Raw genomic sequence first — 25,918 nt, forward strand, 5'->3', positions numbered from 1 at the left:
CCTGTCCTTCCTGACGCCCGTTTCACTGTCCGTGGCCGGCAAATTCCTATTCACTTTTCAAGACCTATCTTAAGTCGTGCCTCCTCTGTGAAGCCTGCCCTGAGACCCCCAGACAGTTAATAGCTGGCCCTCAGGGTCTGCAGAGTACCTTGACCTACCTCGATGCCCTCAAATTGCTGGCCATCTGGTGGGGCAGAGAGACAGGCAAATATGCATTCAACTTATGGGAATTCAGCAAGTATTTCCCGCAGGGAATAAAGGCGGGAGAAATCATGTAAACGGGTGTGAGTGTCCCGGGGTGGAGGGGGCGGGGGGATGAGAGGCGGAGGACGGATCCCTGTCCCTCCTGCTGGTGTCACTTCCTCAGGCTCACCCCATGCTCTGAGTGAGCATTCACATTTAATGAAACGTATTTTGCAAACCTGGCCCCTGACATCAAATCAGTACTTTATCAGGTGCTCAACCTGAGAAGCGGGGATCTGCTCTGTGGATGAGCAAACACCAGCCACTGCGCCATGGACTTGTTGAAAGAGCAACACTGGCTTGCGACGTGACATCTTCCTAAAAGAGGACGGGGCTGTTTTGGCCAGAAGGGATTTTCTCCTTATGGGCTGGCTTTGGAGTCTGACTCCCACACAGGCCGTGATGACCCGCTGCCCTGATTCACAATTACACCGCTTGCTTCCTGCGTCCGTCTCCGTCGGCATCCTGGGCACTCCTCCAGGGCACCATTTGTCTGAATACGTATCTCCTGGTGCCCAGGCTGTGCCCAGCCCCCAGCTGGGAGCTGCTCAGTTCACCTTCGTTGGACAGAGAGAGTACCTGAGAGCTGAGCCTCCCAGGAAACCACACCCAGATTTGAGGCAGCTGGTTCTGAACCATCTAAGAAATTTTAAATCACATTTGTTAGTCTTTTAAACCGTATTTGACAAATCTGGGAGCAAATAACTTTCCTGGTGTTTAGTGGCATCGCCTGCCTTCTTTGCATTTGTTTCCCTTGCAAAGAAATAGGGTGGTGGGGAGAAGAAGTAGCAGGGCTGTTTGTATAGTATCCTGTGATACGGTGATTAATGAATGGTGAATAATGAATGGTGATTAAAATAATTGGAAATTCCCGCCCAAGAAGCTGCTGGTGAGGCAGAAACTAGCAAAGGTGTCCTAATAAGGAGGCAGGAGAGTGAAGAAGAGAGCTGTGAGTCATGCGCCCACTGCCGTGCCTGCAGCTCTCGAGAAGGCTGGGGGGCGGAGAGCCCACGCACCGCCACTCAGGATCAGCTGGGGTTTCTTTCAGCCACTGAGACCTCAAAATCACGACAGAACCTGGAGCTTTGTCTGGGTTTCTGTGATCCTGGGTAACAGATCTTCTGAAACGCTAGACCAGTGAAATACCAAGTTCCTGGGGAGACGAGAGAAAGAAATGTTGAGGAAGAAAACGCCCATCCTTTTTCTCTAAATTACAGTACATTTATCAAGCGCTGCGATGTGCCGGCCCCACTGGGGGGGTGGTGGTGGGAGGCTGAGATTTATTCCACAGTGTTGGAATCTCCACTTCCAAGGGATGATTAACGGTGGCAAGTGGGGAAGAGGGAAAATGTGCCAGCAAGATGTTGTTTTCAAACTCCAAACATTTGTGATAAAATGAGTTAGAAGTTATTTCACTCCAGCAGCGAGGGTCTCTCCCCTACATTCATCCAGTGAAATCAGTGCCTCTCGAGTGTGGAATTGGGGGGGGGGGGGCGGGTCAGGGGGGTCCAGGTGTCAAGGATGTACGTGGTTGGATCATTGTCCCCTCACTCCCGCTCTCCCCCTCCAGCTGATACAGTTACCTTGTAGGACGAGGGCGGCAGTTGAAAGTGACAGTCCTTGGGGTGATGTGTGCTTGGCTGTGACCCTAGGAAACAGCCTATAATATCAAGGTCTTCTCCTGCTGCGAAGGTCGGTAAACCCTGGCTTTGGTGCACAGGTGTTCCTCCGGGCTGTGAGCTGGAAGCCAGGTGCAGATTACACACCCAGGGTCTCTGGTCTGGGGCACAGAAGGAGTGATGCGAAGTGTGGCTGGACAGGACATGCTGGGTTGGTCATCTCCAAGTCAGAACAAAGAAACTCCATAAGACGTTAAAAGTACGAAAAGTATACCCGGAGTGAGTCATTTAACCCTTACAAGACTTCATCTTCTTTATTCGCAAAAGGAGTCTGGATGAAAATCTGGGTTATTTAGACCCAAAATAAAAACATAAACAACAGAGGTAGCACTAGCGATTCGTGAAGGAAGGACTGGCATATTCAATCATTAGAGTTGGGGCAGTTGGCTTTCCACATGGAAACAAAAATTGAAGTCAATCCCTACTTCCCACCGTACAAAAAAAAAGTGTTTCCAATACAGATTCCCAGGTCCCATGTTGGGCATTCTGGGACTCGGAACCTCATCATTTTTAGCCCTCCACAGACCATTTAGAAACCCCGGGTCTAGACTATTAACTCCTTGGGGACAAGGACTCCAGCTGTTTTTGTCGTTAAATCATTCCTGATGCGAGGTCGGTGAGCCGAGGAGTCCGAAGAAAGATTTCTTGGACTCTCAAGATCTGGCAGTAGGGCTCTTTTATTTAGAGAATAGTGTGGAATAGCATGGGGACAGGGCCCAGGGGCAGGCAGAGCCGCTGCTGCTGCCCCCAGTTGAGGGTTAGGGCTAATTTTATAAGGCATGGGTATGTGAGTCATTTCTTTACAAGACAAAGGAAAGAACATGAATAAAAGTTAAAATGGTATCAGTGCAGGTGGGGTCTGGTCATTGGGTGATCCCATGACTTTTAGACAAGAATCAAATTGGATTAAGTAAAGGTCAGAAGCCACCACCCTAAATCAGTTACATGAGATTGCCAGACAGCAACCAACTTAAGTTCTTGCCTTCCCCATTAAGAGTTTCTAGGGATAAGGTCATCTCTCTTCTTCTTCCTGGTATGGAGAGGGAGGCACCTTTTACAGATAGAGATTTACCTTACAAATGTAAATGTGTCCCGACAAGGGCAAGTTCCATTCCTCAGAGCCTCCTTCCCTGTCCCTGTTATCAAAAGCAATCAGCCCCAAACAATCCCGATGCCAAAGAGACACATCCTGGGGTGGCCAATTTCAGGTCCCTACAAGGTCATCCCTCCTTCCTTCACAAATGCAAATATCTCTCAAAGAGCAAGCAAATTCCAGTCCTCAGAGCCTGCTTCTCATCTGCAGTTTTTTAAAGTTAACCAGCCTAAAATCCTCATCAATTCCTACCAAGTATGGTCCCTGGAACATATTGTGAACCCAGAAAATGTTTGTTGAATGAATATATGACTGCAAAGATTCTAAAAGAAAAAATGAATTTCTAAAAGAGATTATATATTTTTCTTTGGCTGTCATTAATAATAGAATAGAGTCATATACCCAGAATTATTTGAGGTACTGACCTGGCTGAAAGCAGGAGAGAAGAACTGAGAGGAGAAATTTTAGTGAGATCAGCCTTCTTCTTCTCAAAATCTAATTTAAAGCTATTTGAAAATGTTACTCATACCTTGAGAGAAACCAGGCCCACCCAAAAATATTATTATTAAACTATATTTTAATTGTGGTTATGATTATTCTTTTTTTCCATTTATTAAATACCTACTTTGTATAGAAACACAGTCTTTCTGGGGCCGACCTGGTGGTGCAGCAGCAGTTAAGTGTGCACATTCTGCTTCAGCGGCCTGGGGTTCACTGGTTTGGATCCCGGGGGTGGACATGGCACCGCTTGGCAAGCCATGCTGTGGCAGGCATCCCACATATAAAGTAGATGAATATCGGCATGGATGTTAGCTCAGGGCCAGCCTTCCTCAGCAAAAAGAGGAGGATTGGCAGCACATGTTAGGTCAGAGCTAATCTTCCTCAAAAGAAAAAAAAAGAAACACAGCCTTTCTAACACAAGTTTTTTCCTCTTTTTTGTTTATTAAGGGATAACTTACACACAATAAACCACCGATTTTAGGTGTACAGCTTGATGGATTGTGGCATTTAGGTACACTGTGTGACCACCACATGGTCAAGCTACGGAAAGGTTCTGTCACCCTACCGTCTCCTCTGCCCTTTGCCCTCCAGCCCCTTCCCCCACCTCCAGCCTCTGGTGACCACTAATCTGCTTAGTGTCTGACACTTAATGATAATAATAGTAATCATAACGGTAAAGTCAGGAATTTGCACATGTTTTGGCCAAAGGGTGTAAAGGCAGACAAAGGGAAAATGAGACTGGGAAAGAAATTGCTCACCCGGCTAGCTGGGCTGCAGACCTCAGCTGGCAGCAGCTACACTTGACGGGGAATCAGCCCCACGGGAGAGCAGGCGGACGCTTCGGAGACTGGGTGTCCAAGAAGTTTTTACAAATGACGTGGTAAGACGTCTTTGTGATTACAGAGAAAGAACACAAGGGTTGGCATATACAGCTTGGATATCAATCTGGCAGCCAGGTTTCTGGACATGGATCTGATTCCTTTTTAATGTGATGTCTTGAAGAACCCCTGGGACTGCAGATCCATCTCAGAACATCCAAAATGGCCCTGCTGCTTGAAGATGAAACATTCGAGTAAACAAACTTCTGTCTCAGAGGATGTTTTCTGTCTCTGAGGCTATGAATTAAAAACCTCAGGGGCCAGCCTGGTGTAGTGGTTTAGTTTGGCGCACTCTGCTCCAGTGGCCCAAGTTTGCTGGTTCAGATCCTGGGCGTGGACGTATACCACACGTCAGCCATGCTGTGGCCACAACCCACAAGGAGAATGGAGGAGGATTGGCACAGATGTTAGTTCAGAGCTGATCTTCCTCAAGCGGAAAAAAAAAGAGGAGGATTGACAACAGATGTTACCTCAGGGCGAGTCTTCCTCAGCAAAAAAAAGCTCAGAGTCCCTGGTTCCCACCGAGATTTGTTAGCCCAGACTGAAATATAGGAATGTGGTATGTCTGTAAGAAACTGTTACCGAAACCAAAGTGGGTTCCCTCCTGGCGAGTTAAATCAGACTCTCCACCAGAAGTAGTTGCCTCACAAAGTAAAGTATATTTGCGGCAAATAGGAGACCATGAGGAACCATTTCCAAAGTCATGGCGTCCCCGAACAAAGGGAAGCAGGGACTTTTATTTTGGATGGGGGACGAATATTCAAAAATGAGAGGTGGGTATTCGCTTGCGCAGGCTCAGCTGGAAAACTTGCTTCCACATACACTGTAGGCTATGGGAATAAGGCCTAAGCTCGTCCTGGAGAGATCTTAGTGGTAAAAATGCGGGAAAGGTCGTGGGTGTGGCTCTTGTGGTGAGGCTTGGTCTGGTTCCGGGTGGTTGGTGATTGCATCTCTGTAACATAACAAAAGGAAAAAACCAATTTGGAAAAACAGTTAAAGTATCCAAATCTATCCTGAGTTCCTTGGGGTGACTAGTCAGTGACGAAACTAAATGCATCAAAGACAAGAACGTGGAGATTTTATATAGAGCTGTTGGGAGGCTTGTAACTTCTGCCTCCATGTGAGTACCAGGCACTGTCTGGGTCCTGGGGCGCCCACTGACAAAGACAGGCTAGTTTCTGCTACCTTCTGATAGGAAGGAGCTCATGTTCCGTTCTCAGGAGGCAGGAACAAATTAACAAATAACGTGGTGCTCAGTCACAGATGAGAGCAGCAATGGACATAGAGCAGGTACAGGACAATAGGGGAGGATGTGGGAGGGGCACTTCAGGTGGCTGGTCAGGGAAGGCGGCTCTGAGGAAGTGACTCTGGAGCTGAGACAAGAATAACAAAAAGGAACCAGCTCTTGTTAGAGAAAGAGCATTTTAGGAATCAGGACCAGCAAGTGCAAAGGCCCTGAGGTAGGAAAGAGGTTGGTGTGTTCAAGAAAGAAGGCAAAGGTGGCCTGAGCACAGTGACCAAGGTGGAGAGGGGTAGAAGCTGAGGCTGGAGAGATAAAAAGCTTTGCTCCAAAAATGCAAACCTAGGCCCTCTTGAAAAAAGTCACCAAGCCAGCCGTGCTGGTGACCTGGTGCTCTGAGAGATGTGTCACTGCTGGGCAGTAGTTGGGAATGCTTACAGTTGCAAAATCTCTTCTTACTTACTCATACTGATCATAGACTGCAAGCAGGCAGGGAAGGCAGAGTTATTCTAGCCCAACCTCCTCATTTTGCAAGTGAAGGGACAGAGGCCCACAGAGGGTAAAGTTCTTACCTGATAAACCAGGGAAAATATTTGCAGTTCATTATCACAGGTTGAGGGATCAATTTCCACACTATGTATAGAGTTCCTGGTGGGCAGGGCTGGAGCAGAGCGAACAAGGAGGGGAGGAGTACAAAAAGAGGTTGACAAAATCCAAATGTTTGATCACACACCCTGCTGGGCTGCAGGAATACAGGCCACCCGTGTACTGTGCAGCAGGAGAAATGCACAGCTCTCGTGCAGGCTGGCACATCTGGTAAAATTACAGCTGGTCAAAAACTGGAAAGAATTCAGATGTCAATCAATAGGTGAATGGATAAATAAATCATGGTCTCTCCAGACAGTGGAATACTACTCAGCAATAAAAAGGAGCATGCATCCATGCAATAACGTGGATGAATCTCACGAACATGAGAGCAAAGAAGCTGGGTACAAAAGAGAATATACTGTAGGATTCCCTTTATATGAAGGTCTAGATCAGGCAGAACTCACTGATAGTTTTTTGGGACCAGGAGTGGAGGTTGACTGCAAAGAGGCACCAAGGGAACTTTTTGGGGGTGATGCAAATTTTTTTTATCTTGTTTGCGGTGGTGGTCACGTGTGGATACACATTTATCAAAACTCTTAAAATGAATAGGTCCTTTTTAATGTATATAAATTATATCTCAACAAAGTTGGTTCAAAAAGGAAAGGAAAAAGCGTAGCTGGAGAGCAAAGCTTTTGGTTACATTGCTATTTGTTGGCTAAATGCTTACTGAGCACCGTCCACGGACAAGTGCCATAGCGGGTACTGACCATCTCTTGGCTCCAGAAAACAGCAGGACAGAGGCACCAACTGCAGCCCCTCTCTGTGAGCCCCTGGGTTCCCTCCACGGGTCCCACGATCATCCACTGCTCCCAGCCCCTCAGCCACCGGGAGACTCACAGTCAGGACCCAAATCAGGGAAGGGGCGGCGGCTGCTAAGGAGAGAAGCAGCTCTTCCTTTCCGTCCGAGAGGACTTAAAAGTCCATCAAGCGAAGGGGGTGGGAAGGAGTTGGGCTTCTTGGTGAATCAGGGCCCCGTCCTGACCTGGGCGCACACCGCTGTCTAACAACAACCCCATCTCCCTCGCTTGGTATCGTTTGTTCAGACAATTTTGCTGAACCCCAGTCTGAGGTATTAGCACTGTTTTGCTCTAAGTTTCCAAGTTCATTGCCACAATACGTTTCTATCTAATTTCTGCAAGTTTTCCTAATGTCCGCTCCTGCGTATACGTGCGGACTGGGCGTGAGAAGTGCCTGGCGCGGGAGACGGCAGCTCTTAGCAGGTAAACCTCTCTCTACAGATGGACGGTTTCTGTGTGTGGACTTTCATCTGATTGCCGTTTAATACTGCGCAGATGGGGTATCTGAAAACATTCTGCTCAAGACATCTAGGTTGTGGTATAGTGTTTTTAATTGTTGGAAAAATTGAATAAGCCAACCAAGAGACATGTGTCAATGCCCAGCCACAATGGCTCGGTTCTTTCCCACTGGTAAGGACAGCAGTGTCATTTTGCATCATCTCCCTTCTCAGGCCGGGGGGGGAAGAAACAAAGGTGTCAAAGAGGACATCCTCCTGGACCGACTGAGGGGATGACAGAGGGTTTGCACATCCAAATCATCCTGCTCACTTCAGTTTTCTTCCTTTCTTCAGAAGCTTCTGAGATTGCTGTGCCACATGGAAGCGGCATTACAGTTCTCATAAAGCCCGGGACCCCAACTCTGCCAGCGAAGGCCTGTTACATCGTCGTTTTTAAAAAGCACGTAACCACGTTGTCCATCAAATCCGGAGAGAGAACAGTCTTTTCCTTTAGCTGCCAGGATCCAGAGAATCACTTTGTTGTGGAGATCCAGAAGAATATTGGTAAGTGTGCTCTCGGGGACCGTTGGGCCCCCGTTCCTGTGCCAGCCAGCCTCTAATGCGAGAGAGCTAAGATCTCTCCTGCACCCTGCTTAGCTCTGATGCAGCCAGTCTCGGTTCTACGCGCTGTACATGGGTTCAGTTGTTTACTCCTCAAAACAACCATCTGAGAAGTTCACAGAGAGAGCACCTTGCCTCAGATGGCATAGCTCTTAAGTGGCAGCAGGACAGGAGCCCGGGCACGCTGGCTGCAAAGTTTTTGCCTGTAACCATTAGGCAACACTGCCTCTTAATGGAGCTGTGGATCTTCAGGACTGCGGTGCTCGGTCTGATGTGCAAAAACGTCAGGCTGATGAGGAGCAAAAGTCAAAGGAGTTGGAGGACAGAAGAATTGGAAGTTTGAGGAGATAAGAGTGGGGAAATGGGTCCACGGAGCACAATGGAGAAAACTACAGCTTTGGCGGCTGAGGGAGCTAGGCTTGGCTTCAGGCTCCAGGGCTACTGATCAAGTGACCTGATCACAGGGCTTCAAGTGAGTGACTGAATTGCTTTGTGACTTAGCGTTCTAGTCTGTAAAATAAGAGTCATTGTACCAACCAACAGAGTTGTTATGAGGATGAAATAAAATAATGGATTGAGAGTATGTGACACACAAGAACTCAACAAACTATAGATACTGGGTATTATTATTATTCATAATTTGAGGTTGGGAGAGGAGAGTGACATAAGAAATAATAATCAAGCAGAAAGAATTAAATGTATAATTTCCCAATCATTTTAAGTCGAGCATGCCAACTAGGAACTAATAGATGTAGTTATAACAAGGAGAACATTATTTTGACCCAATCAAAGCCATACTCAGAAAATTTTTTTCTTTCTTTTCTTTTTTTTCTTTTGAGGGAGATTAGCCCTGAGCTAACTGCTACCAATCCTCCTCTTTTTGCTGAGGAAGCCTGGCCCTGAGCTCACATCCGTGCCCATCTTCCTCTACTTTATACGTGGGACACCTACCACAGCATGGCTTTTGCCAAGCGGTGCCATGTCTGCACCTGGGATCCAAACCGGCGAACCCCGGGCCACCAAGAAGCAGAACATGCGAACTTAACCACTGCGCCACCGGGCCGGCCCCTCAGAAAATTTCTTCACCTTTAACTGAAAATAAATGTATCAGGCAGTAGATCAAGAAGCAAGTAAAAGGATAAAATAAACGTTAGGAAGAAGGAATTCAGAAAAATAAAAAGAGAAAAAGTATTTAAAAACAGTTTTTAAAACTATGTCTGATAACTAAAGCCAAGACCTGGTGCTCTATAAAGACTAATTGAGTAGACAAATCTCTGACTAGTCTCCCAGAGAAGAGAAAAAGGAAATACAGATATACAGTATTGGAAGTATAAATGTGGATTTAATGACATATACAATGGTGATTTCTAAAATTGTGAGAGACTGTGTGCAACATAATGATCATAAATGTGGAAATCTGAGTGAAATAGATGATTTCCAGGGAAAACTTAATGGGCCAGATTGACTCATAGAAAGAGAGGAAGCCTGAATAAATAAATAACCAAAGAGGAGATTGGAGAAAACATCCAAGATGGGAGAGAGCAGGGTTTGGGTTAGTGAGAGACAGTTTCAAAGAGGATCTTATAAAACTTCAAGGAGAAGACAATCTCTATGATATTTACCATTCTAGAGGAAGGTTGGCAAACTTTTTCTGTAAAAGGCCTGATAGTAAATATCTTAGATGTTGTAAGCCAGATGGTCCCTGTCACAACTACTCAACTCTGCTGTTATAACACAAAATCAGCCGCAGACAATAGGTAAACAAATGGGCGATGACGTCCCTCATGTTAATTCACATTAACGGCTATTGGGCTGGATTTGGCACATGAGCTGTGGTTTGCCGAGCCCTGTTCTAGAGCACAGAAAGAGGGAAAGTTTCACAGTTTATTTCATAAGGCCCTTACAACCCTGATGTCAAAGTGTGCCAAAACATAAAAAAGAAAACCATAAACCAATCTCTTATGAATATACATGCAAAAAAATCCTAAATAAAATGTAAGTATATCACATCCAAAAGATTCATTGAAAGACTAAAGAGGGGCCGACCCCATGGCCAAGTCGTTAAGTTCGCACACATGCTCCACTTCGGTGGCCCAGGGTTTCACGGGTTCAGATCCTGGGCACAGACCTAGCACTGCTCATCAGGCCATGCTGAGGTGGCGGCTCACATAGCAGAGCCAGAAGGACCTACAACCAGAATATGCAACTATGTACTGGGGGGCTTTGAGGAGAAGAAGAAGAAGAAAAAGAAGATTGGCAACAGATGTTAGCTCAGGTGCCAATCTTAAAAAAAAAAAAAAAGAAATGGGATGTTTTGCCAATCCAATAAAGTGTGTCTGTCAAAAACTGATAGCAAATATCATATTCAACAGTCAGCCATAGAAGCATTCCCATTAAAACAGGGAGCAACATAAGGATTCCCACTACGCATGCATGTTCTTGGTCGCCATTGTTCAAAAGTTCTAATTAAATGCTAAGGGGTAATCTTAAGAAGCACATCAACTCTCTATGAAGCAGAATATAAAACTCTACTAAAAGACAAAACAGAAAGTGGAAATAAATGGAGAGATCACCATGTTACCTGATGAAAATCTCAGTATTTTTAAAGTGTCAATTCTCCCCCAAATTAATTTATCAGTTTAAGTTAATTACAGTGAAAATCTCAATGAAGCTTTTACTGAGCTGGGGAGAGTACTAATATACTTAAAAATCCAATGGAATGGGGTGTTGCTGTTAAAAGAATAAAGTAGACGTGTGCATCTGACATGGAAAGATGCCCCAGATAGTTTTGTTCCACTGAACAGAATGCAACTTACAGTAGGAGGATAGTTTGTGTAGTTCAACCCCTCTTTATTAAACCCACACACACTCACACACAATCATACAGAGCCCCGCGTCTGGAGGAATAAACCCTAAAATGCTCACCTTAGATTCTTCCTATAGTGGGGGAGGGGGGACAGGAAACATTCATCTTCTTCTTTGTGTTCTTCTGTACTGTCATTTTTGATAAACATGCATTACTTTTATAATCAAACCAAAAAGTGACTGCCACTTTGAGCAAGGAAAAGGGTAACTGATGGCACACCTCACAAGATGAGTCTCCCAGTCAGTCCTCAGATGCCACACACAGTTCACTATATAGTAAAACCCACGGTTTTCAAAAAACAGTGTCATTTCTGAAGTGATTCACAACTCGTATCATTTATGAAAATATTAATTTCTAAAATAATAAGTCTAGACACTGGAATCAAGTCCAGAATTCTGCCTGCCCCTCATTTTTAAAACCTCTCCCGAATAGGCCTTCTGAAAGTTCCCGTGTTTGACACCTCTGTCATCATCCCTTCTTGAATAGTCCCATGAAAGTTGATGGAAGTAAGTCTGTGCCGAGGAAAACAGTTGTGACCCACTTCCGAAATGACACCTCTCCATCCTTTGGGTAGGAACCGTTTCAGTTATTTCACATTTCTGCGCTGGACGGGGAACAGGCGAAGGCTTGGAGGCACGCCCATCATTTTGACTCCTCTTACCTGTGTGTCCATCCTAAACCAAAGCTCTTAGCAACAAATTAAAAAGTGCTTGCACACTTGACTCTCCCAGTGTCGCATGGCTGGTAGCAGAGCCGTGGCTGAGAGATGGGCTTTTTGACTCCGGGTCCTTAGTATCGCATTAAATTAGAATCACTCAGGTGACCCAGGCATGTGTATTTTTTAAGCGTTCTCCAGGTGAGCTTGGCGTTGGAAGCAGGGCTGAGAACCACTGCCTTAATAGGGTTAAGTGATCCCACAAGAGTGCAGGACCTAGCAGGAGCCACTCCACGTGGCCACCCGGCACACGTGTGGGTGGAAAGCTATGAAAGCTATGTGGCTCAATATAAACAATGAAGTTCCCGTAAGCTCCTAAAAATAGGTACTATCTTTACTGACACGTGGGATCTAATTTTAGCTGCATTCGTCACCTTGTTATCTAACCATTTTATCGGTTAGACAGCGTGGCGCGTTGGCAAGAATTCGAGTTGACCAAACACAGCCAGGGTTTTTGTCCTGGGATTGTGCGCACTGAAGTGCCACACTTGTCACCCAGACTCCAGGGCTGCTTTGCAAAAACTAGAGGTTTGGCATGGATGACCGCAGAGGTCCTGGATGGTTCTGAAATTCTTCTGTAGTTCCATTTTGAGTTGGCAGTGCTTTCAAATACCCACCTGGGGCAGCAATAAAGGTTGGCAGATTATCATTAGAGTGAGCAGAGTCCACTCATCTTTCAGATTCCCCGTGCAGGAGCCCACAGGAGCCCTCCTGTTCCGGTGCCTGCTTTCTCTTACTTCTTCCACTTGCTTTCCTCTTATTTCCTCCTTGACAGCCGCGATTCTCGCTTTGTTTTAAAAGGCTTAGGAAACAGTACATCAAAGGACGTATTAGTTGTTAGCCGGAAAAAAAAAAAAAAAAATTTAACTGCAGTAGTAATAAAGTGCCAGCATTAAAAGTCACGAGGCAGAAAGATAACCGTGCCTTGGGGTCCCAGCCATTAAGAGGGTTGTACACTCAGAGTGTAATGAGTACGTGGATGAGTGTGTTGATGGGAAAACCAGTTTTGAAAGGTGGAGCTTGGCACTGTGCCCTAAAAATTGTGAAACCGTGCCTCTCTCGGAATAGGGGCAGTAGGATGGCCCAAAGCACAGGTTCCATTGTGGAGGGCCTCCCTCTGGCTTCCAGGGAGGCCTGGACAGAGGCCCCCCACCTGGACTCCAGTGACCTAATCTGGAAACACAGTAGTTAGGAGGTATCTTGGGTCTCGTTCCCTGGAGGCAGAGCCTGACATGGGGATTTTGGTTGGTCATTTGTCTTGGAAGAATCCTATGAAGAAGTAAGACAAGCAGGATAGAGCAAGGGAAGAAGTAAGCAAAGATTTGGTTTTAGCTGAACTGTAGTCTCAGGCTGATGCTGGCATGTGAATGGCGTCACCAGATCGTGTCACTTGAAACAAGGAGGGCAGGCTTTTTCACTCCTGTACTGGGCAGTGATTGGCTGTGGGCTGCTGCTCCCCCTTGGGCTGGGAGTGACGGGGCAGCAAAACCTCTCAGGCTTTTCGGGTCCAAGTCCACTCCCACAGCCAAGGCACTGCCCCCGAGAAGGGTGAGCCATTGGCCGCCAACACTCATGCAACCAGGGGATGGGAGCCCCCTAACAGCCTCCTCCAGGGCTGAGGAGGAGCTGTGAGTAGCCTGGTAGCGTTTGTGACTAAGATTGCTTTTGTGGCTGTTTCAGACTGCATGTCAGGCCCGTGTCCTTTTGGGGAGGTTCAGCTTCAGCCCTCACCGTCGGTGCTGCCCGCTCTCAATAGAACTTTCATCTGGGACGTCAAAGCTCACAAGAGCATCGGTCTGGAGCTACAGTTCTCCAAGCCTCGCCTGAGGCAGATCGAGCCGGGGGAGAGCTGTCCAGATGGCGTCACTCACTCCATCAGCGGCCGCATCGATACCACCATGGTCAGGATCGGAACCTTCTGCAGCAATGGCACTGTGTCCCGGATCAAGATGCAAGAGGGAGTGAAGATGGCCTTACACCTGCCGTGGTTCCACGACAGAAACATCTCCGGCTTCAGCATCGCAAACCGGTCGTCTATAAAACGTGAGCATGCCACTCCCTCCCCGGCTATTCAGTGAGGAGGAAACATACAAAATCACCACTGTTCTACGTCGGGAATGGTCAGATGTCGGTGATTTTGTATGATTCAACCCTAATCCCTTAAAGGAGGATCCCACTCTTCTGTAAGCAATGTGGGCCCCTCACTCCTGGTGTGAACCCACCCTTCGCTATTAAACACACCCATGGCGACTCTCTTTCCTTTCTCCTTTGTGCATATGAGGTTTGTTTTCAAGAAATGAAAGGGGATTGATTCCACAGACCTACCTTAATTGCTGTTCCTAATTTCTTTGTCTTGTCCTCTATCTCTTCCACATTTTCTATCATTGTATCAGTGGTGTGCTATTAGTTTAGAAACAAAGGTAATATATGCTCAAAAACTCATCACATCCTAATTACTTTACTACGTTTTACTGTTATCTGTGCTCTTGAGATTATTGGTGCCGGTTGTATCTGCAGGTGGAAATACTGTGTGGTGAGCTGCTGCCCAGGTCTTCGCAGCGCCACATGCAGTCAGCTCACACTGGGAGCTTGAAGTCAGCCATGGTGGGAGTGCTTACACCGAGGAAGTGGGCAGATGCTATAATTAGGGCTTTTTTTCTGCTGAGTCGGTTATTAAACATATTTCTTTGCACACCGCTGACGTCTCCTTATCATGCCATATCCAGACCCACTGCTCAGGACCTGAGAATCGCCTTTTCTTCCCTTCTAACCCCCTGTCCCTCAGCTGTGGACAACCAGGGCAGGGTCTAATTGCCTCCTGTTCTTTTTCGTTTGGGTTCCACTCCCAATAGGACTGTGCATCATCGAATCTGTGTTTGAGGGTGAGGGCTCAGCAACCCTGATGTCTGCCAACTACCCCGATGGCTTCCCTGAGGACGAGCTCATGACGTGGCAGTTTGTCATTCCCGGGCACCTGCGGGCGAGCGTCTCCTTCCTCAACTTCAACAACTCCAACTGCGAGAAGAAGGAGGAGCGAGTTGAGTACTACATCCCAGGCTCCACCACCAACCCCGAGGTGTTCAAGCTGGAGGACAAGCAACCTGGGAACATGGCCGGGAACTTCAACCTCTCTCTGCAGGGCTGCGACCAAGATGCCCAAAGTCCAGGGATCTTCCGGCTGCAGTTTCAAGTTTTGGTCCAACATCCACAAAACGAAAGCAGTAAGTGAGCCCACTTTCCTCTCCCCTGCTCCTCCAGCACCTCTTTCCCTCCTGGGTAGTCTGCTTGGGGTGAGGTTCCCTTCCTGTCTCTCATCTGCGTCTTCTGGAACACTTGGACTCTGGACTCGGAGCGTTTCAGGAAGCACGTTGCTAGGCAGCTGGGCAGGCTCATTGGTGAGCACCTGGCATGTCGTTCTGTCTCAGCATAATAAGAAGCAAACGTGATCTTGCATTCACGGTGCTAAGTTGTTGTTAATGAAAGTGTTGGAAGGTTACCCTCTAGATCTCATGTCTTGACCCTACAATGTGAATCAGGATGTCTTCATCAATCATAATGGTAACTAACACTGTTTTATTGGCCGAGTGCTGCATACCATGGGCACACGCTCTGCATGCCAGGCCCTGCCCTAAGCACAGCACTTACGTGGTCTCAGCTAATCCTTATTACAACCCTGTAAGGGAGACAGGAATTATCTTCATTTCCTGATGAGAAACCAGAAGATTCAGGAGGTTATGGAACTAGCCCAACATCACACAGCTTGTCAGGAGCAGAGCAAGCTCAGAACCCAAAGCCTGTGCTCTGGGCCATAACTGAGCCCCAGGTGGATTAATGAGAATAGATTGCACACATACAATTACTGAGATGCCATAAACCTTGAGAAGGGTCATCAGGGCCAGAACTCCGCAGAGCTGAAGTGCCCAGGGCACAACATTTAAGGAGGCACCCACGCTGAGGTGCTCACTCTTACAGAGGCGCTCCCCGTTGGGGTCGTGTAAGCGCAAGATCGGCACCTGACAGCCAGCGCCTCCTTAAACATGCTCTCTGGGTGCCTCGCTCACCTCAGCGAGGGGCGTGGTCTGGATCTTGAGATAAAAGGTACAAGATGAGTTCAGCATGGCTGTTCCTGGGACTATCTATGAGCGGGATCTGTGAGTTGTGACAAGTGACCTTGAACCAGAACATCTCTGATGTGTGCTGAGGATGGGCTCTGTCCAGAGGGCTGATTCTCATCCTTGTTTTTTAATATTTGCTTCAGGGAAGTAGGCAGCAATATTAAGTGGCAGTGTGGAATGACATGCTGTTTGTTTTTGAGGGCAGATAAACACCTGAAAAGTGACCATGTGGAGTCCATTCAAGGGGTCGCCCAACTGGCGCTGCCTTGGGAATGCCCTCTCGGTGCCCACTGGGAGCCCGTCTCCTCGGGAAGCTGCAGTTCCACCCATAGCTTGACCCAAGATTCCTTCTAATTCACTATAACTATGTGGAAGGCATAACTTTATACATATCTGTGTTTGTGTGTGTGCGTCCACTGACACATTTTTATGATTCCACTGTCACAATTTCATCATCAGAATGTTGAAAACAGCCACGAAAGGATTTGGAAATTGAGTGGGTTTGAGTTTGAGGAGACGGAGGGTTGTGTTTATCTTCTCAGTCATGGCAAAGTGCTGCTGATTAATTCTGTTTCCTGTAACATCAGCTGGGTTGATTTCTAAAACTAATCAAATTGTTACACATGCTGTAACCAGCATCAAGAAGGGCATGACTTTAGTTTGAGGCAAATAAATAAAGAGTGATTAACTGCAGTTGGGAGATATTTAGCAATGTCAAGGCTTTACATAAAGTAGAGTTTGTAGTTTTCTAGAGGAGTGAGTGGACTTGGCCAGCAGGAATACCCAGGCTACACTGGACTCCCTGAGAGCTCCAGTTTCTGGACACCTCCATCTTGATCCTTTGAACCCTGACATGGACCCTAAATTTCAAGGGATTGCCCAAGGAAGCCAGCCCTGCGCACCCACGTTTGTCCGATCCCATCTTCACTATCCTTCATTCGATAAATATGTGTGGGCAGCTTGTTTCGCAGGCAGCGTAGTCCACTGGTTCAGGGTGCCTCCTCTGGAGCTGGCCTGTGTGGATTTGAATCCTGGTTCCCCTGCTTACTGTGTGACCACGGGCAAGTCACTTAACCTCTGTGTGACTCAGTTCCTCATCTTAAAATAGAGATGATAGGACTGCCCTCGTAGGGGTGTTGTGAGGATGGAATGAGCTAGCACAGTGCCTGGCAGGTAGTGAGCCCTCTTTAAATGTTATCCTGCAGCGTTGTAGGTCAGGGAAGGGACACAGGGTTGAAAAGACATGGTACTTGTCCTTAGAGATTAGCCCGTGGCCCAGGAGAGATATGAGGCTTATAGGATGCAGGAGGTCTCCTCCCAGGAGGAGTTTCAATGGTGTGTGGTGGGGTTCGAGGCAGGGAGCACACCTCAGGCTGGCAGGAATACCAAGAGGAGACATGGCAGAGCCTGACCCTTCTCAAGCTGCCCTGGAGGCCCCAGACAGTCTGTGCCCCTCATTGCCACAAGAAAAGGTTCTATATGCTGTTTCTGCTCTTTCTTAGCCTCAGAGATGAGAAAGAAGAAGCCAGAGGGTTGGGGAAGGCTTCAAGAGTCTGAGTCCCTCGGGCGGGAGCCTCTGCCCTTGCTTCTCCCAAGAATGCTGGTCCCCCATGGAGCCTTCCTCCTGCTGTACCTCCCTGAGCCCAGGCCAGGGCCTCTTACTCCTAACTTGACCTTCCTTCGTCCCCAGCAGTAGGAAACAACATGGAAAGCCAGAGCCACGGCAAGGGCAGAGGCAGCCGTCAGAGGCACAGAGCCAGCCCAGACCCCTCGTCATCCATAGCAGGATCTGACCACAGTGGGTCCAGGCTGCAAAAAGACAACTTCTGAATGTGGGCAGCAGGCAGATGTTACCTTGAAACTAATTGTCTGCCAAAAAAACCCTCTACTATCAAACCCCCTCTCTACTTTGCTGAAAAATATCATATAAGCTCAAACTAGACCCAGAGGACCTCTGCAGGGAATATCTTTTCATGGCTTGACCACAAGCATCCTATGTCTTAAGATGACTAATGTACAAGCTGCCTGGGACCTGAGGAATAACTGATCTGGCCAGCTGTGACCAGACGTGTGAGCACTGATGGCTTATGCTGCCCAAAATGTACAGCTCAGTGATGTTTGAGAGCTCGATTTCATGTTCGTCTCTACCAAACAGATCTTGTTTTTAAGTGCTCCATAATGCGCTCTCTTCTTTTTGGATGGTACAATACTACCACGTCATATCTGGTATTATTGCCACATCATTACCTGGAGGTCTAAAAAATAAATTTGGGGCCTCTTGGAGTTTCATCTAATAGTCACAGCAGAGAGAAACCTTCTCTGTTGTCCTGTGCAGCTAGTTTCTCTTTTCATGGTATTGTTTCTAAAAGGTTCAAGGGCCCCTGCTGATAATGATCAGATGAGTTAATAGTCGTCTGCCTATCGACATTATTCTCTTTAGCAGGAGCAGACTGCTAGCCTGCTGCTTTATGCATCCTCCTCCAGCTTTTGGAGGAGCATCAGAAACGAGAGCAGAGGCAGAGCCAGGAGGCCTGCTCAAGTCACAGAGGGTGGCTGTCACAGCAGCCATGGAAAGCCAGAGCCTCAGCAAGGGGGGAGGCAGCTGTCAGAGGCACCCAGCCAGCCCAGGTGTTTACTTGCTCTGAAAATACCAAATGGCCTAGTGTATCTTCAAAATCCGTGGATTTCTCGGTTATCAGGACTCAGATAAGGTAGACGGACAGGAGTTTGCAGTGTTGTACACCAGGTTTTCTTGTTGACCGCTCCGGGTGTAGGGGAGGAAGGCAATTCCTCCACCCTCTAGGTCCTTCTGGCTGGCCTAAGAATTAAATTGACATGAGACCAAATAACTGGAGAAAATCAAACAAAGTTTAATAACATTAATACATGAGAGAAATCCCAGAAAACTGAGTAACTCCCCAGAACGGCTGAGGTCACCACCTTAAATACCATCTTCAGCTAAAGACAAAAGAGGATGTTGGGGGTGGGAGGAGTCAGTTATGGGAGGTTACCAGAAAAGCACAGTAAACAAGAGTAAGGTTATTATGCAGACTTGAGTCCTTTCCTTCCGCGTTGATAAGAGTTCCTAGAGATAAGGTCATCCCCCCTTCTTCCTGGTACAGAGAGGGAGACACCTTTACAGATGGAGATTTCCCTCATGAACGTAAATGTCTCTTAACAAAGGGTAACTTCTACTTGGTTTTCAGAGCTTCTCCCATGTCTGCAGTTTTCTAAAAAATGACCAGCCAAAAATAAGCCTCATGCCAGAGAGACACATCTGGAGGTGGCCAATTCTGCTCCCCACACAGGCCAGCACTGGTGGTGGAAGCCGTTGCATTTGCTTCTTTGGCTTTTATAAACTCCAGAAGCAGGGCCAGCCCAGTGGCGCAGCAGTTAAGTGCACACGTTCCGCTTTGGCGGCCCGGGGTTTGCTGGTTTGGATCCCGGGTGCAGACATGGCACCGCTTGGCAAGCCATGCTGTGGTAGGCGTCCCACATATAAAGTAGAGGAAGATGGGCACAGATGTGAGCTCAGGGCCAGTCTTCTTCAGCAAAAAAAGGAGGATTGGCAGCAGTTAGCTCAGGGCTAATCTTCCTCAAAAAAATAAATAAATAAACTTCAGAAGCCACCCAGAGCCTTTAACTGAATGTTGACTCTGTTTCTGTTTTTTGTTGTGTAACTTATGCTCTGTGAGTCTTAAATTTGTCCTGGTGGAATTGACATGTCTTGTGGCCTCTGACTTAGTCCCATGGAGCCCATTTTCATTTTAAAGTGTCGATGAAAATAATCCATAACCAATCTATAGATCAAAACTGGGGGGAGTTTATTATGAGCCAGATCTAAGGACTAGCCTAGCCCAGGCCTTCCTTCCCCAAGGAACAAAGAGGAGACATCACGTATGATAGGAATGTCCCCTTTTACAACAGTCACGAGATTGCCTAGCGAGCACAGCACAGCTATTCACACAGCAGGTAGTAGGTCTGCTGTCTCCGTTGACACAGCAGGGTGGCAGGTCTGTTGTCCTCCTCGAGCTGGGGGGTCACAGGGTGGGCAGAGCAATCAATCCCTAGCCTAGGGAGAGATGCTTATCTTTAAGGAAATGCCAAAAGGAGGAAATTGCATCTTTATCTTAAGGGCATTTGTTCTTGTCTTTGATATGTAGCAAAGGCTTAAAGCAGATATACAAGGCATGCTCAATAGCCATGCTAGGCCCTTTTGAGAAAAACAAGATCAGGCCAGATTAGGTTTACACCAAATGGCTTCCTCATATACTCCAGTATATCCTCTTGCTTGCCATTTGTTTATCAAAAGTAAGAAATCTCTAACTATAGGTAGCCCCAGAATAATTAGGGGCCTTTGTGAAACTTCAGTCAATAACCTAATCCCTTCAAAGGTTCCCAGTGTCCGTAACTATCAAATAGTGAGAGATTTTCTTTTTTGTGGGAGGGGTCTTTTTAATCCTCAGTCTCAAATGTTTTTCACGTGAAGGAAACACCTGAAGTGTTGTAGAAAGAATACGGGATTCTTTGGCGGCAGGAAACTGGGTCCAGACCACAGATGTGCCGTCTAACCGCTGAGTAACCCTGAGCAGTGAATTTGAAGCTCCCCGTGGTCTCCTCTGTGAGGATGGGATAAGGCAGCTTGTCAAAGCACATGGAAGACACTGAGTGAAACTCTGCCTTGTCTTTCCAGAGATTTACGAATGTTAATAGGTGACCTTTACATTTAAAGGACCTCATCTGTGAGACGGGAAGGCTACACATTTCCATCCAGCTTTGCCTGCGGAAGCCACCTAAGAAAACCTTCCTTAGGTGGGGTCAAAACAACTAAGATGAGTTTTAAAGGACAGTAAGAAATGAGCCGAATGTGGGACTAGGAGATTGAAAAGCTTACCGTTTTCTAAATCAAATCATATTTAAGTTAACAACATTAGAATATATACTCCAGCCCTGGACATGATATCTCTCTGATTAAAGCACTATTAGGCATCATGGTAAAATTTACAGAGAAACAGACAATAAGAACTAAAGAAAGGAGTCAGCAGATGTGACAACCCTAAGGCATTTCCCTAATTATGCTTCTAATTTGACAATGAGCTCCCTGGCACCCAGTTCAAAGGGAGCAATTCCATTAATGAGACGGTTCTTGTTCCCAGGAAGGAAGAAGCTGGGCAATCCTCTTGGGAAACAGAGCTTTCCCAGCTGTCATTGAACTTAGTCCCTGGAGCTGCAGGCAGAGAGGCTAAGGGACCTGATGGACACATGGGCAACCCCTTGAACTGCAAAGGCAGCCCCACCGTGCGCAGGCTCCCTCCTGATTCGATGACTTTCTATAAAAGCATAACAAATGGAATTAAAAATCAACTCCGTAAAAAGTGATCTCCAGGGCTTCCTCAGGTAGAGTCTTCTGGGAATGACATTATAAAGAGAAAGGACTCTTTTATAAAGTAATCTGGTAATCTATTCTAAATAGTGGAAAAAATATTCCTATCTTTCACCTAACAATCAGTTCTGGGACTTTATCCTGAGGAAATAGATTAAAATTAAACATGCACATGTACTTACTAAAGTCTTTTATTTCTAATGGCAAAATCATAGAAATCGCCTAAATGACCAATAATTGGGCAGTTTTTGCAAATTACGTAAGAAATATGTGATTATTGTCTTATTAAAAATTCAAACGTTACAGACAAAGCTAAAACCCGCTCCCCACCTCCGCCGACCACCTGCAGTGTCCCCACTTCCAGGCCCTTCTCCTGGAGGAACCACAGTTTTGGATTTGTTGTACTTCTTTCCACATCTTTTTTCTCCTCATTTACATACATAAGTATGTACATGTAGAAATAGCTATTTTGTTTTACAAAGAGATTTTATAATCAAATGGTGTCATAGTCTGCGTATTGTTTTACGGCTTGCTGTTTTGCTCATACTGTATTTTGGAGGTTCTTAGATTAGTATATTTAGATTTCCCTCATTCTTAACTGCTGCATAATATTCCATTCATGAATACTCCATAGTTTATTTAACTATTCCAGTATCAGGTGGTTTCTAGTTTTCCGCAAGTACATTGCTGTGGTGCAAACGTGGCATACATCCTGGTCACGCTGCTGGCTTCACAGGGGTGTGGGGTTTTTATGTTTAAACCATACACTCTTTTAATTTGGTTTTCTCTGATTACAAGTGATGTTAAGAATGCTTCATATTTCGGATTTTGGACATTCATATTTCTTCTGTGAACTGCTCAATCATTCTATGTTGCAAATATTTTCTCCCAGTGTGTCCCTTGTCCTTTAATGTTATTTATGGCACCAATTGTCAGAGTAGTGGTTTAGTGGTTAAGATTCGATGCTCTCACCATGGTCTCGGTTTGTTTACCAGTCAGGGAACCACACCACCCATCTGTGGTTGTCACCCTGTGGCAGCTGCACGTTGCTGTCATGCTGAAAGCTATGCCACCGGTATTTCAAGTCCCAGCAGAGTCACCCATGGTGGGCAGGTTTCAGCAGAACTTCCAGACTTAGACGGACTAGGAAGAAGGACCTGGCCACCCACTTCTGAAAAAATTGGCCATGAAAACCCCATGAATAGCAGTGGAGCATTGTCTGATAAAGTGCCGGAGGGGGAGAGGATGGTGCAGAAACTCTGGGCCGGGTCCCGCTCTGCTGTACACAGGGTGGCTAGGGAAGGGAAGTGACTTGACTACACCAACAACAAATTGCCAGAGAGATTTTTTTTTTTTTTGCTTTTACAATTTGTGTTTACTCCACACATATAAAGATACTCTCTTTGTTTTTACTGTGGGGACTGCTTTGAGGTGCCCGTCTAAGTTTATTCTTTTCCTAACGGGAGAGTCAGCTCTCCCGGCCCAGCCTACAAGGCAGTTCATCATTTTCTCACTTATCTGAAACAGAGCCTAATATCTGTGGTTCTCTCCATCTACGAATCTTCTCTCCCTGCGCTAACACCACACTGCTGTCAATTACTTTCATAACGGGAGAGTATTGACATAAAGGATGGAAATCTCACTTGGTTGACTATTATACGGCCATTAAGATTAATGAATGTTGAAAAAGATTAGAGAATATGAAAACTCTATGGTAAGATAAGTAAAACTGTATAAAATAATAAAGTAAAAGCTGAGTATAAAATTTTATATACACTATACTTTTAATCAGGTGAAAATATGCATAATGTTAAAGAACAAAAGTTCAACCAAGTAAATTTGAAGATCTAATTGGCTTTTTTAAGCAGTTCATGAACTGGGCTGCGTCTCATCTGGCAAATAGAGAGATACTCCAAGGAGTTGTACAGAATGGAAGGTTTTTATAGCAGAAGGAGGGTGGGGCAAGGAAGTTAATGGCAAAAGAAAAGAAAGGATTGTTTCTGGCCTGGGCCTCTTTTCTGGGGAGGGCACTGCGTGGGTTCTATGCAGATTATCTTAGTGCTGCTAATCAGGAAATTTCAGATGGACTGTTTAAAGGTCACCTTCCTGGGAGAGGGTGAAACTGCAATTAAGTCTTGGTTTGCTGTCATGGGGGCAAATGACTCCATTTTGGACCTGTTATTTCTTCTTTAACAATACATATGAATGAGGACTAAAATGAATTTGAAGAAATGCAAGCAGTTAACTAAGGGTGGTAGAAATGCAGTCCATTATTTTTCTTTTTATATTTCTTTTAAAATTATTGTGATGTTGCCTTAATAATAATAAAATCTCTCCAAGGTTTTGTGCTAATTTTTGCCATGTCACTGGGTTGCTGCTGATCTATTCTTCACGCCTGTTTTCTATTTGTGGTTCCAGATAAAACCTACGTGGTCGACTTGAGTGATGAGCGAGCCATGTCGCTCACCATCGAGCCGAAGCCCATCAGACTTAGCCGAAAGTTTGTCCCCGCCTGCTACGTGTGTCTGGAGACTTGGTTCTGCAACACCACCCTCACCCTGACGTCTGGCTCCAAACACAAGATCTCGTTCCTGTGTAATGATCTGACACGGCTGCAGATGAACGCCGAGAAAACCATAAGTACGCCCCCTTAGTGCACCCTTCCCAGACCGTGGGCAGCTCTCCCTTCTCTGCTCTGTCTCCTTAGTGGGGTCCCCTGGGTAGTTTGCAAGTAGTATGATCAGCAACGTCCCCCGCAGTGCAGGTTGAGCAAGGCTGAGCAAGAAGCAGACGCACCCCCTTTAGGATCAGCAGTCTCAGCTGGAACGTGCATCCTTCAGAATTGCATTCTCCGTGTCTGTGCTTATATCTCCATGCCCAGCCTTCCAGTCTCTCTTATGAAATCCTCTCCTCCTCTTCATAGCCTTCCCAGCTTCGCCTGTCAACATGCCCCCTACTTCCACACTCACTGCCCGCTTCTCTTCTCTCGCATGAGACTGAGTCTTGAGGTCAAGAACTTTGGCTCATTCCTTTTGCTATCCTTTTAGCCCCCAGCAGTTCTGGGCATGTGCTAGTCACGTCATAAATGTTTGATGACGGGAGGGCAGCCAAACCAATAGTCACCTCCCAGCTGGGCTACCATGGTCTCTGACCTGGACGCTCTCAGAGTCTCTACAGATGCAGCAGCTGAGGCCACGAGAGGCAAAGCGGCCTACTGGAGGCCACCCCACTGGGAAGTGGCAGAGCGGGAACATGAGCTGAGATGTCCCCAACTCCACTCCAGCCTCTAACCACTGCACAGAACGGCCTCCCCACAGATGGGGCCACTGGGAGGAAAAAAATCTGTGCCCTGCCCACATGGCATGTAGCATCTAAGGTACAGATACACAGAGGAGAGACCTTGAACAAACAGGAAAGGAAAATTTCAACACTAAAAACTCCTCAGAAGTTGGTCTGCCAGTTTAGTAGTCAGTAAGAATGTGAGAAGAGCAGAGGGGAAGCCAGAAAAGGAGCATCAAGGAGCCAGCAGCAGAGGAGGGAGTGGGAGAGGAGAGACCAAAAGGAAAAGCAAGAAAGCCTCGTGCTGACTGGAGAGCTGGGGGATGTGCTTCCAGTCTCCTCCCGGCCTGGGTACCATGAGCCCCTCTTTTCCAGGCTGCACGGACCGCCGGTACTGCCACAAGAAGTCTTACCCACTCCAGGTGCCCAGCAACATCCTCCAGCTGCCTGTGCAGCTGCACAACTTCTCCTGGAAGCTGCTGGTGCCCAAGGACAGTCTCAGCCTGGTACTGGTGCCGGTCCAGAAGCTGCAGCAGCACACATACGAGAGGGCCTGTAACACCAGCTTCAGATACCTCGTGGCCAGTGCCGTCCCCGGCCAGGACCTTTACTTCGGCTCCTTCTGCTCCGGAGGCTCCATCGAGCAGATCCAGGTGAAGCAGAACATCTCGGTGACTCTCCGCACCTTTGCCCCCAGCTACCAACAGGATATCTCCAGGCAGGGCCTGACCGTGTCCTTTAGACCATACTTCACAGGTAAGGGGACTTTCACTCCCTCCCTATCTCCATGCCCCTCAGCCTTGCTCGTTTGGAAATTCATCTTATTTTGATTTTGTGATCATCTTAATTAAGTTGTAATGTGAAGAGAAGGGGTAGCTGAGTGGGACAGTCCTCACACAAGAAATTTGCAAGATGGTGAGTCCTGATCCCGACTTTACCATTTACCTAGTGTGGAAAATTCCAGGAGTTAGAAATAAAACTCTCTGACAGTGGGAGGTGCTGGCTGGTAGGCAGCAGAACAAATAATCAGTTCCGAGTCTTTTTTGGAAGCAGGCAGGGCATAAAGGAGCACTAACGAAATATTCCTGAGTCCTGGATTTTTAAGGTGGTGACATAAAAATCCTTGTGCAGACAGTTTTATGATTCTACTTTGACAACTCAGAATGCAGTGTGGAGAGCAGGGAGGGAGGAGTCCTGGGAGAGAGATGGACTGAGAGTGCTAGGGTCCTGGTCTCCTGCCTGGTGGAACAGACCCCTCTCAGCAGCTAGTGTATGATCGTCAGTGTTCTGAGGCAGCAAATGAGGTCTCAGTAGGTCACAACCATGAACTCGACATGGCTGATGTTAAAAGTCCCAGTCGCCATTACAAGTTGCTCCAGGTTAGAGGCCATTTTAAAATAGACCAAGCCTTTCTTTGAGGTTT

General features: G+C 46.7%; 1 protein-coding gene across 3 annotated transcripts in view; it reads left to right on the top strand.

Annotated features, from left to right (window-relative positions):
• Positions 1-25,918, top strand: part of CDCP1 (CUB domain containing protein 1) — a 56,282-nt gene that overhangs the window by 21,361 nt on the left and 9,003 nt on the right. For 2 of the 3 annotated variants that reach the window (XR_011427306.1, XM_005600765.4), the window contains exons 2-6: positions 7,871-8,080; positions 13,399-13,761; positions 14,571-14,939; positions 23,635-23,856; positions 24,871-25,251. Coding sequence is in view for 2 of the 3 variants with exons in the window: in XM_005600765.4 (XP_005600822.3) it covers positions 7,871-8,080; positions 13,399-13,761; positions 14,571-14,939; positions 23,635-23,856; positions 24,871-25,251 (1,545 nt within the window). In the remaining variant the exon portion in view is untranslated. The remainder of the gene's footprint in view (positions 1-7,870; positions 8,081-13,398; positions 13,762-14,570; positions 14,940-23,634; positions 23,857-24,870; positions 25,252-25,918) is intronic. The other variant, XM_070238907.1, reaches the window with a different exon arrangement.

The sequence above is a fragment of the Equus caballus genome, chromosome 16 (genome assembly GCF_041296265.1).
Source record: "Equus caballus isolate H_3958 breed thoroughbred chromosome 16, TB-T2T, whole genome shotgun sequence".
Taxonomy (NCBI): Eukaryota; Metazoa; Chordata; class Mammalia; order Perissodactyla; family Equidae; genus Equus; species Equus caballus.